Source organism: Neopelma chrysocephalum, unplaced genomic scaffold (assembly GCF_003984885.1).
Source record: "Neopelma chrysocephalum unplaced genomic scaffold, ASM398488v2 Primary Assembly neopelma1_63, whole genome shotgun sequence".
In the NCBI taxonomy this organism is placed as follows: domain Eukaryota; kingdom Metazoa; phylum Chordata; class Aves; order Passeriformes; family Pipridae; genus Neopelma; species Neopelma chrysocephalum.
In genome coordinates, this window is record NW_020897720.1 from 14,964,345 (window position 1) to 14,977,136 (window position 12,792).

General features: G+C 50.7%; 1 protein-coding gene across 1 annotated transcript in view; it reads left to right on the plus strand.

Annotated features, from left to right (window-relative positions):
- Positions 1 to 12,792, plus strand: part of PDLIM4 (PDZ and LIM domain 4) — a 43,542-nt gene that overhangs the window by 15,659 nt on the left and 15,091 nt on the right. The window contains exon 3 of the mRNA XM_027682820.1: positions 5,648 to 5,732. Coding sequence (XP_027538621.1) covers positions 5,648 to 5,732 — 85 coding nt within the window. The remainder of the gene's footprint in view (positions 1 to 5,647; positions 5,733 to 12,792) is intronic.

Here is a 12,792-nt window from a genome sequence, read left to right on the forward strand (position 1 = left end):
CAGGGAGCTGGGCAGGGCTTCCAGCCCCCTGGTGCCCTTCCAGCCCCTGGTGCCTCCCAGCCATCCCATGGCCTTTCTCCATCAACCCTTGACATTTTATGTTACTGACGTAGAGAACAAGATGGGTTTTGTTTTCACCCTCTGGTCAGTAAATGCCCTTTGATTAGGAAGTTCAGTAGGAAAGTCAGAATGGGGGGAAAACAAGAACGGGGAGTTCCTGGGGGGTCTGATGGGGTGTCCCAAGACCGACGTGGCCCCTTTGGGTTTTGGAGGTGTTGTGGATGCAGAGAGCCGTTGAATATGATGGGATGAGATGCTGATTATCCCATTTATCAAATCTGCTTTGATAAAACATTTGGATACACTGGTGGGAAACACGTAAATAGCCAGAGGACTGACCATGGGCAGAATAAACAACTGGAGTGTGGTACTTTCCCATGGAGTGCAGGCAACAGCTCTGCCCCGTGCGTGGGAGGAACCACTGCAGTGAGTGGGATTTCTGTTGTGATGTGAACTTCAGCACTGTCTGCCACTGGGAATGTCATGCTGGGTTTGATGGTTTCTCTCTCATCCAGCTGCATGGCAGGATCTGCTCCTCCAGTCAGTTCAGAAGGAGAAAAACTGAGAACTTCTGGTCAAATATGAACATGTGACATCCAACCACTGCAACGGGGAGCAGCACCCAGAGCCCTGCTCCCTGTGGCCCTGCCAGCCAGACCAGGCCATGAAATTGGGTTGGAGCTGTATTTTTTGAGAACAGAGGGCTGAGCACCCAAAGGACCCGGGGTGTGGGGCAGGAGACCTCGTGGCATGGCTGTTCCTGCTGACACAGGCTGCTGGGAAGCCCTTGGCAGCACTGCCCAGACCTGCCCGTCTGTGCCACAGGGCCAGGGCGAGCCCGACAGCTCCTTCTGAACCTTTTGTCCTCTGCCAGCTGGGAGGGTGAAGACTCATGCTGCAGCTTTCCTGGAGGAGCTGGCCCCGTGCCCACACAGGGAAAACTTCTGGGAAGGGGATGTTGCAGCTTTTCAGGGGTGTTGGGGTCTGTGGCTCTCCTGTGCCCCTGCAGCCCCCAGTCAGTGTTTGTGTCTGAGAAGCTGCCCCTGCTCTCAGGCTGGACTAACAGATATTTCTTTTTTTTTATTTATTTTTTTAAAAATCTCTTTGTCCTTTATCGATGGCTTAAATCTCTTGGGGGGGGGGTTCTCTCTCCTTCACACCCCCCATTTTCTCTCAGCTTTCTTGGCCAGACCCCTGACCCATCTGAAGTTAATGGGTGTTTTGTCCTTGGCTTTTTTTAGGTCCTGCTTTGCCCAGACACGTGCAGGGCTGTCTCTGGGCAGCGGGGCTGTGGCAGGTGAAGCAGCACAGTCACCTTCCTGGCCTCAAATGGAGAGGTTAAAAATCCTCCTCAGCTTACAAAAGGAGTTGATTTATATAACTGACATTTATGTGGGCACTGATGTGAGGTGTGAGGAATTACCTGGGCATTCCTGGAATCAGGGCTGGGCATTCAGGTCGTGGTTAGTGGCTCTGAAATGTGAGGCCAGGAGTTCAAGTGGGCTCAGTGAGGCTGGACAGGGCTGTGGGAAAGGGGGTGATGGTGCTGATGAGGATTTGGTGGAATGGTTCAGGCTGCCCTGAGGATAAATCAGGCAGCTGTTCCAGCATCATCCCAGCTGTTGAATCCCAAGCCAAGGTAGCACGGGATCTACTTTGCCTTAAATCCTGGAAGCAGTTTCTTTCCTCTCAGTTGGGTGGTTGTGCCACTGCTGAGTCTGCTTGGAGAACTGGAGTATGAAGATTCTCTGTTCATTCCTGCTCCCTGTACAGAGATGGAGTTTCTCTGGAAGTTTCTGTGGGAGTAAGCCCAGTAATGAATCTGCTGGACGTGTAGCCCCAAAAGTCCCTGGAACCTCACGCAGTTGATGTTCTTCCCACCTCCCCCAGCTCCTGGAGGCTGTGTCGGGGTCCATGAGCTGTGAGCAGTGCAGACACGCTGCTGGGAGATGGGAAGGATGACAATGTATGTTCTCAAGTTTCCAGTAAAAGTACAACTGAAAAAGTGAATCACAGCTTCCCCTCTGGAGCTCCTCGAGGACTAATAGAGAGGAAAACCGGCAGCTGTCCAGAGCAACACACAATGGCTTCAGGGGAGAGGAATGAAGGAGGAGAAATCCTGCAGCTTCTCCTTCATGTGCTCTGCACCAGGCAGGTCCCTCAGGGTGCTCAGCAGAGCTCAGCTCCCCTGCTGCTCTCCTGCCTCGCAGGGGATGGATCCAACACCTTGCAGTTGTCCTGGTGAGGGTCACAATCCTGGGAAGGTTGTGAGTGGGAAACATCAACTGTAGCTGCTTCTAGACAGAACTCAGCTCCTGGAAGGCTCATGGCCACATCAACCATAAAAATCAGTTCTGAGCACAGTGATGTGCCCTGGTGGGAGGGGAAGAGTGTTCAGGAGATGGACAAGACCCTGGAGTCACCCTCCTGGAAGGACCACGTGGATTGGGGTGAAATATAGCAGCGTGATTATTCTGGTGGTTTGTGGCTGCACAGTCAGAGGTGGCAGTGTCCTGGATGCAGGCTGGCACTTCCCCAAGTGATAAATGTTAGTTTATAAGGGGGTGGAGAAATTAGAAATTCGGTGAGATCCAGGAATTCTTGCAGCCTAAAAGCAGCTCTACAAATGTTGAGAGTGAGACTTACAGATCATTGCCAGGTGAAAAAACATTTTGGTAAAATATGTGAGCATGTGCAAGCAATCTTTTGAGAATGACTTTGAGACTTTTAGAAAACAAACAGTGGGATAAAAGGTGTCTGCAACCTTGTTTTCTTAGCAATGTCCTGTTAAATGGGTCCATTTCCCACGGAGCCCCATGTGGAAGGCCCAGCACTGCCCTAGGTCAGGTTATTTTTCTTGGGGTTGTCGTAGCAGCCGCTAAGAGAGCAGAGTGCTGTTAGTGCAGGGTAATGATTTCCACATAGCTGCCTTTAATCCCCTACAACACATCTGAAAACACTTTTTCCCGAAATTAAACGACTTGGAACATTTGAGCGACGCCTGATCTTTGGCCCATGACGTCAGAGGAGTGCAGTGGGTGTTTGCTGTTGCCCAGACACAAAGCTCTGAGTGCTGGGAGCATGGACCTGCTGCTGGGGTGTCTGGGGGTGACTGTGCTGGCCCCCAGGTCCTGGGAGGGGCAGGGGACCCTCCTGCTGGGCACGTGGGCACGGGCTGGTCCTGCAGCCAGGCTTGGGGAGGGAGCTCCAAGCATCAGCCCCACCTGCAGTAGCTGCCCATGGCATCGTTCTCTCAGGCTGTCACCTCCCAATTATTTGGGATTATTTTGGATTACGTGGTATTTCGCTGTTCCCAGGGAAAAGGGGGAGCCTCCCTGTGTGAGCACAAATCCTCCTCAAACTCAGGACGTGCATTTTGTTCTGGTGGTTCTCCCATTCCCCTTTGCTTTGCCTTTGGAAGTGCCAAATGGAACCCAGACTGTGCCATGGCAGCTTGTTTCAGCACAGTTCAAGTGAAAGCTGGGGCTGAGGGGAGCCTGGCTCTGTTCAGGCTGTCACTGGGAGCTGTTTGAGGTGGTCTCAGTTATACCAAGAACTTCTGGTCACTCTACAGAGCTGATGGTGAAGCCTTGAGTTTAATCATTAAAGCATTAACTCTAAATGGGCTTCTCTGTGCAAACCAATCTGACTGTGTCTTTCATTAAGTGCAAATATATCCATAATAACTTTTAGAAAACACAAGTTTAGCTGTTCACTGGTACAGACAGTGTGATCTTTGTCAGGAGTGTGGAGAACTGGGAGACTCCAACTGGCAAGTGCTGGCAGTGCTGGTGACCAAATGCCAAAGCTCCACACAGAGTGAATTTACTGCTATTCCTCTCACCTTCTGCAATCAGAATTGCTTTCTGAGCCTTGGTTCTTATTTACTGGCAAGTTGAAGCCTTTGGGGATGCTTTAAGCTGTGTTTGGCACATGGGCTCCAGAGCTGAGTGGGGGTAATGTCATCACAGCCCCTTTTTGGGGCACTGTGAGAGCCCCCCGGGCTGGCCCAGCGTGGGGGAGAGCAGGGAGATAATAGTGGTGATCCCTGCCAATGGAATCAGCCATTCCCATTGTTCTGGGCCTCCAGATTTGAGTCTCAATGTGGAAGCAATGCACACAGCACAGGATTGTGGCAAAAAGCAGGTTAGGGGGGCTGGGAATGCTGATGTTCCTGGGAAGGACTCTTTCCTTTGTCCCACTTGGAAAGACCAATTTATAGTGGTGTCCCAGTATAAAATCAGATAATTGTAGTAAAGATAAATTATCAGAACAAGGCATCTAGCTATGAGAGAGAATATGTCATTCCCTGTTGAAAAAGCTGTGATGGCAGCACTGAGTAGTGGTTTGGAACAAAAAGAGCTTAAATCCTCAGGGCTGGATCCAAAGTGTGTTGAAGTCAGTGGGAGTCCCTGCTTTTGGTAGGTTTTGAGTCAGACCTAGATCTGGAAAGGCAGCTCTGTGTGCTGACTGGTGCAGCTGCAAAATACCAAAGGTAAAATCACCTCGAGAATTCCCAGGTTAAAACTGTGCTCCTTGTTTTTCACACTTGGACTCTGCAGATAATTAAACTGAAGCTGACTGTGGTTTGTGGCAGGGGCCAGAGTCCACAAAGGATGGTTGGATGCAGCCAGTGATCTGTGCCTGTGGAACAAGACCTACTCTCATTAAGTGGTGCATATGCAGATTGTGATGATAAACAGAACAGTTTGCATGTGAAAGCTTTATCTTGAACTTCATGGAGTTTCCATCTCCCAGTTTGACCTCCTTGCATCCCAAAAAGCCTGTGTACCAGCCTGCTGGACCATGCCCAGCTCCCTCATCCCCTGAGCACTGGAGATCCACCCCAGAGATCACATCCCAGCTGTGCCCTGAGATGCCTTTGTGGGGGGAAAAATGAGCAGGCCCATGGAAAATCTTTGGACAGTGGCAGCATCCTGCTCTGCCTTGGCAGGACTGAAGATGCATTTTGGGATGGAAACTGTAGTTTTAGGGCTTTTTGTATCTGGCACCTGTTGAAAGGGTCAAGATGCAAGATGATTTATCCAGGGTGGTGTAAGCCTTCTCCCTGAAAGGTGTTTATAGAATTCCTGCAGTCCTGGGCTGGTATATGGGCCTGCCAGGGAATGCAGATATATATGTGCATATATGTGTGTATATATATCTATATACAGACATGTAATCAGAATACCTTCTGGATTCAGGGCCAGAATGAAGGGACAAAGCCAGGAATATGCAAAACCAGAGCCACCATGAACCTGTCTACTGATTTCTTGGACCAAAATAAGTTTGTGTCTTAAACCCCCCACTGAGTCAGAGCCTGTACTTCAAGGATGGGTTTTAAGCCTTGTGGTTTTAATAGCATGGAACTGGCATCTTCTCTGTTTACCACTGTGCTATTTCTGAGGATAATTTTAGACAAATATGTATATAATAATTCCCTGGCAGGCCTACATACTATACATATGTTTGGCTTTTGAGGGGTTTTTTTGTGGGTTTTGTTTGTTTGAATTTATTATTTATTTTTTTTTGCTTTGGTTGGGTTTATTTAAAAGTTAAATAGAGTTTCCCTAATTTCCTCCTGCAGAGCTGAAGGGAAGAGCTGGTCCCCCCCTGTTCTGGAGGACGGGAAGGCTCAGGCATACCGGATCAACATCGAGCCAGACCCACAGGTACTGCACTCCCACTGCCCTCCCACCTTGCTTTTGGGGAGAAGAGATCCATGTCTGGGGTCTGGAAAGCCCTCTGCTCTGCCTGCAGTCCTTCCAGGGGTGAAGGAGTTTCCATGTGTGGTTTAAAAGCTCTGTGTGCAGATCTTGCTGTGCTTTCCTTGGGTTGGTACAGCCCAGGCTCTCACGGTGAGCCAGGTCCTGAGCTGATCTGGCATAATCCCATCTCTGTCATTGCCCTCTGGCTGAGCCAAGCTTTGCAGGATCAGCTTGCCAGCAGCTGAAGGGCAGCACCCAGCACTGACCCCCTCGGGGCCAGTGACCAAGCTCATGGTCAGCATTATTTTGGATGGAGCTGTTGGGAACCCTCTGACAGCACTGCCCAGTGCCTGCCCTTCGTGGGGCACAGCACCCCCAGGGTCTGTGTGCCTCTGCCTCCACCTCTGCTGCTTCCAGAATCCTCTGCACCCTCCCAGTGATTCACCTCCCATGGTGGGGGATTTATTTATTTATTTTTTTTAATGTTCCCCTCTATTTTTCCCTGTTTTTTCTGTCTTAATCCTTTCTCCTCCTTCTCCTTATTTTTCAGCTTTTCTTCCCTCTGTCTTCAGCTCTGTTCCCTGGAGCCTCCTGCCTGCATCCTGCCCTGCCTTCCTGCCCCGTGGCTCCACAGCTGCCAGGCAGGGGATGGAGCTGAGCAGGTCTCCAGCTCTGCTCCCTCTCTCCTGTCTAATGGTTTGTTAGCCAAGGTCAAAGATGACTCTCGTTCTCCTTTGGCTCCTCGATGGGAAAAGCACCAGGGTCTCTCTCCTCCCTCTCTGCCTCTGAGGTACCGGAGTGTCGGTTGTTGGATGTGCTGGTCCCTCCCGTGCAGGTGTCTGAGGAGGGGATGGGGTGGGGATGTGGGCAGAGGTCAGCTCCTGCTGACCCCTTGGGTGTGTGCTGAGCTGATGCACGTGCTGCCAGCTCTCCCAGGGCACCCAAGGTCATGGATGGCAGGGCTGGAGCCTGCGGAGGCTTCTCGCTGCTGTAGGTTGGCCAACCCCTCCCAGGGCAGCAGCAGAGGCCCTGGAGCTGCCTTCAGAACATGGAATTATATCAGGTCAGGCTGGCAAAACCCCCCTGTGCTTGCCCCAGTGACACAGAAGTGCTCTTGGGCTGATCCTGAGTGTTCAAACATTGCTCATATCCTCTCCTTCTCCACAGAGCGGGGTTCTGTCCTGTGCTGGGCTGTGGTTTTTTCTCCAGGGGGGTTCTGTCCTGTGCTGGGCTGTGGTTTTTCTCCAGGGGGGTTCTGTCCTGTGCTGGGCTGTGTTTTTTCTCCAGCCCTCATGAAGTGCCCGTGTGCAGGTTCTCCTGGTTTAGCTCAACTGCTCCTTTCTAGAGGGTTTTTTGAATGTCCTCACAAGGGTCCCAGGGTGCCCCTGCTGCCCTCCCTTGGCTCAGTCCAGAAGGAACATGAGAGCTGCAGGGGTGGAAGAGGGAGAATGATGCTACAGGGAGTGGGGTCTCCTTCAGTGAGGAGCGGGGAGAGAGCAGTGGCAGCACAGACCCCACCAAACCATGTGGATGGGGTGAGATCCTCCAAACCCCGTGAGAAGTGGACCCGAGCCTGAGGCCATTGAGTCAGTTGGCCATTCCAGCCACGTGGGATTTGCAAATGTTCTGCATTCCTGCCCAGGGACAGTGGGCAGAGGCACAGCACGAGTGCAGGGCCAGCAAACCCACCCCGGTCCCGCACACCAGCAACACGTGGGGCTGTTTGCCTTTCCTGCCCTGAGTGACAGCACAGGCTGATCTGTGAGCCTGGGCTTTGGGTTCTGGCCACGTTTGCTTCATTCATCAATTACAGCCATCTTTTCTGACAGATATTTTTTCTTAATAGACTTTAATGTGCCCAAACCCTATGAATAATATTAAATGAGGAACAAATGTGCAGCAGTTCCTCTGCCAGATACAACATTTCTGAGGTTTAATGCAGATTGGATTTGAATCTGGCTATTAATATATGTTACATATGTATCTTTTTAAAAATTAGACAGTTATATGGAATATAATGAGGGGGTAGGGATGGATTATCCTGAATCCAGACCTACACTGAAAGTCTGGGGAGTAGGTGGGTAAAGCAGATGTGTTTGTGGTAGGCATTGAGAGAGGTGTGTGAACAAGGGCACACAGGTACAGGCAGCAGCTCCTGCCCTCTATTTCAGTGCCTGTATCCCTACATACTCTTGCTCAGTGGCCTTTTGGGTCTCCCAGGGAGGAGGTGAAGGAGGTTCCATGCACACATTGCCGTGGTTGCACCCAAGATGTGCTGGTTGACTCTTCTCCCTCCCCAGACCAGCTGTGGTTCATGCTGATGGCTCAGGACATGTCCCAGAGCTGTGCTCTGGTGTCCCCTGACCTGCAGGATGCTGAGGGTGACCATGAGCACCCCAGAGAACCAACCCTGGCCACGGGCATCCCCTCCCCATGGTTGTGGAGCTCACTGTCCTGGAGCTGGTTGCTCCCTGGTTGTGGAGCAGGGCGGGGTGACCCAGGGCTGTCCCAGGCTCTGTTCACTCAGCCCCTCTAGCAAAGGCACTCACTGGATTGTGAGAAAGAAAAATCTCATTGGAAAGCAATAACTTGGCTCAAAATGTGTAACTTTTAGGTGCACTTCCTCGCATCTGGAAAAGAGCAATCTGCTTTGGAAGGCAGGGAAAAAGATCTGCTGGAATTCTGCTCTCAAATCACAAAAAGAGGTTTGGGGTTGTCCTTGAAAAGGGTTTTGAGAGTTTTACCCAAAGTGGCCTTTGCAGTAATGTGGAGCACATGTCCTTCCTTCCTCCAGGTTTTACTTTATCAACTTTTTCATCGTTCTGGGCAAAGATGTCTTGGAAGTCTTTTGACTTTGCAACTACAGTAATTCTTGCTGGAGGCCCCAAAACATGTGACATAAGCAGAATGCCTCAGTCTGAGCGATTTGTAGAGAGGCTGTATTTCTATTACTAGAATTTCATTTATTTAGGTGTAATCTTTGTCTTGAAGGCAGAGAGACTTGCAATTATCTTCTGTGCAAGGCAACTTGGAAGGTATGGAGTTGCTGTGAGCTCTCCTCTCCCCTCTTTCTAAATCTGTTGTGGTTTCTCTGTTGAGCTTTGTGGAAAATCCCTACTCAGAGACCAAGAATGTAATCAATCCTCCTTGTTAAAACTTTGATTAATGCTGTGACTGCAGGGAATAGCTGCCCCCACAACTGAAGAAGCTGGAAATGGAGAGCTGCTTGTTCACAATTAGCAGGAACAACACTGAGCAGGATGAGTGAGTCACCTTTGGGAAATAACATTTTTTTTTAAAAGAGCAGACTTTGATTATCAGTTGGTTTCACTGGGCAAGTCGGTCCTTAACAGCAAGGATCTACAGAGGAGGCCAGAAATGAGTGATATTCAGACTTGCATCCTAAGGAATGAAGGGCTGCATGCCTGCTGGACCTGGAGGTGGGTGGCTGTGGGACCTGGGGGATGCTGGGGCAGCTCAGAGCTCTGCAGCCAGCAGTCAGCATTGCCCTCCTGCAGACATGACATCACTGCTGACGTGCTGGGATCCCCGGGCTCACTCTGCTCGGGGTTGGTGTTGTTGTGGGCACTGGCCCAGCCACTCCTCCCTGGCAGACAGAGGCAGTGGGAGCGCCCATCCATAAGTTTCTGGAGATCCCACTGTTTTTGGCTTCCTGGAGCACGAGCTCTCTAGTCAAAACACGGCCATGTGGTGCTAATCAAAGGAGAGGATGTTTGTTTTCTTGACCGTTTCCCAAACTGCCAGAATTGGCAGCTTTCTGGCCCAGGGGGGCTGGAAACACGGGCTTTGGGCTGTGGGGACCGTGTCAGTGCTAATTGACAGTAGATCAAGTGTCTGGATGGGAGAATAATTGCAGCAGAAATTAAATTGGCAGCACGTAGCCAGAGCTGGAATAGGATGTGAGTCCTCCCAGACCTGGACGCTTGGGTGCAATGAGCTGTGTGGGGTGAAAGGCTGGGTTTCCTCTGGCAGGACAGACAGGGAGAGGCACTTCCTGCAGGCACTCAGTTGGGAATGGCATCCCAGTGCTGCCCTGCTGGCAGAGCAGCCCCCATGTCATTCTCAGGGGAGGGATGAGGACGGTGGGTCTGTGTTCCTGGCCCTCCCTTGTGCTGTGCCCTGAGCAGCAGCTTCCCCAGCCTGACCATCCAACTGGGGGTGAGCTCTGGGCAGAGCAGAAGAGCTGATCTCCCCACAGTGGCAGGGGAGTTGCACAGGAAGGATGAGAAGGCTGTTTTTCCTATACTGTGTTATTCTGTGCTCAGTGCACAGAGATCCGTGTTAGTTTGCCCTGGCTGAGGCAGAGCTTGCCATGGGACAATGCCAGCCAGGGTGGGATGGAGAGGGGGAACTGGGACTAGCTTGGGTCTGCTGTAGCTGTTTGAGCAGCCTGATCCAGGCAGAGCAGGGAACCCAATGCTGTGTGTGAGCCAGGCCAGTGGAGATGTGAGCACAAGTGAGGTTTGCTCTGTTTGCTCTGGGTGGACTCAGGGCTGTGTGGCTGCAGGACTGAGGACCTGCTGCCTCCTGTTGCATGTGGCATCCACCCAGCCTGGGCTCTGCAGCATCATTCCTGTGACTTCTCACACCAGCCCTGGCCTCACAAACAGTATCAGTGCACCACACTGCTTCTAATTAAATAAATAAAATCACATGTGGGCTTCGGGGGAGTCTGAGCCTCTGGTGTCTCGGCTCTGGGCACCTGGGGACAGCAGTGGTGTCCCACAGTGGAGCAGGGAGGGCAGTTTGGTGCTCACTTGTCCCTTGGTGCTGTTTTTAACAGCTTGAGAAATGTCTTAAATATGCTCATATTTGTTTTTTGGTCTCAATAGGTTATCATTACTTTGTTTTACTGAGGGTGAATGTCTCTTCATTTCATTAACTGAGTAATGGAGTTAGTTTTAAGTTAAATTAATGAAATGGAGCATTTGCTTTAAGTTCTCCATGGGTTGCTGCTGTGCAGGGAATCTCCATGTGCTTCTTTGCAAAAGCCTGGCACAGGCCATGCTGATTTCTGTGATGAACTGGGGGTTAAAGCCTCCCCGCTGGAGAGGTGGAATTTCCTTTCTCGAGGCTCCTGACCTTCCTTCCTCCCTCCCCTGGTCACAGGGTGGGCTGGGCCGTGGCTGCTCCCAAAAAGCTGCCTCTGGGACCCCCATCCCAACCAGGCACCGACCGGAGCTGTCCCAGCAGGAGGAGGGAAAATGTTTGCCTCGTGCTTTTGGGGAAAACAAAGGATGAGCTCATGCCCTGGCACGAGCCCGGGTTCCCGTCCACGGGAACTCCCAGCTCGTTGTTTGAGGACTGATTTAATGCTGATTTAATGGCAGAAACACGCTGGGTCCTGACGGGCGCTGTGGGCGCCTCAGCCACGAGTGTTTCACACCCAAATATCAGGGGTTTGCACACCACCAAAAAACACTGGTCTGATTTACTGGGTGAAGAGGTTACTCACACCTTGCTGTGCACTTGTGTTCGTTTTTTCCTGTGGTATAATATTGAATCATTTGAAAGCAAAGGGATTTTCTCAGTGCCACTGTAACATCTCGAGCTGTTGTAGCTGTAACCTGTTTTGTGAAATTCTCTGTGTGTCTCTTACATAAAATCAGCATCTTTAGGTGAGCTCTGGTAATCCTGATGTATAAAAGAAGCAAAAACAATCTTGGGATAAAGGGGGGGAAAATGGGAATGGAAACTTCAAAATGGTGTTTTCTTCTGTCTGGGTAACTTGGGTAGTTTTTCCTCATTGAAGGTGCATAGGAGCAAAACTGAAATGGTGACAGTGGGAGTTGGTTTAGGACAGAGCAAAATGCTGTTGGATAAAGCACTAACCCAGACATGCTGTGTTATTTTACTTGATAACATCAGTTTCAGTGATGACTCCGCTAACACAGGTAAGGAAACTGCTGCCTGTGTGCTCAGAAGTGCTGAGTGTTTGAAAGCACAGGTGCAGCTCAGCGTTTCTGCTCTTATCCATCAGGAAAAACAACTTACCCCATTTCATTTTTCCTTGTTTCTCACTTAAGAGGCGTTAATGTCTCTTGGAGGTCGCCTGTGTGACCTGCTGGGGTGAGGGCACGTGGAGAGAGCCACCCCCAGCGGGGCAGGGGGGATGCTGGATGCTGGAGGGATGTCCCATCAGGGTCCCTCAGGATGCTCAGGCTGCAGCAGCAGCCTCCACCCCCTGGAGCAGCTGCTCCCAGAGAGGCCTGGGAAAGCCTGGGACACGTTCTTGAATCTAATAGAATTTACCATTTTTGTTAATGAGTAAAAGCAAAAGGTTGGGGCATTACAAAATGGAAAAAAAATTATTTTCCTATTGCTTTTGCTGTGTTTTCTTATGTACCATAGCCTGGCTTTTACAGAAGGAGATGTTCAGATAAGCCACGTTGATGCAGTGGGCACCTTTTGGTTTTAAAAATGTAATATCTCTGTAGCCTGAAGCTTAGCTTGTTGCCAGTGATGCTTTTAGCTTCAGTTAGCTCCTAGTAGTGGTCATGGAAAGAACATCAGAAAGTGTGATATGATAATACCTGAAAATGCAACAATTCCCCAGCTGGGAGAGAGGAGAGAGACAGTATAAGCTGGAAAGGATGAAATCAGGACATGGTCAGTGTTAAGCTCCCCAGGTTTGTCCTTTAAGCCAAACACCAGATGGTGAGAAAAGTGATTTTGTGGAAGCGTGGACTGAAATGGGAACAGCAGCATCTCTGGGAGGAGGGGAGCAGGCAGGAGGGTGGGTGTTACTTGTTGTGATGGTTTGAGGGTTTTTTCCATCTGTAGGGGATGTTTTCTGTCAGTGGGGAGCTGATCCAGCAGCAGCCTGGGCATGGCAGGGCAGCTGGAGGCTGAGCCCTGGCAGGAGCATCAGCCCAACACCTGCTCTGAGCAATGCCCTCCTGTTCCCAGGCTTGGAAGGTGACCTGTACACTGGGAATAGAGGGAAAGTCCCCTCCAGGGTTTAGACTGTTGTTGAGCTTAGCTCTAGAGAGGTAATCACCTG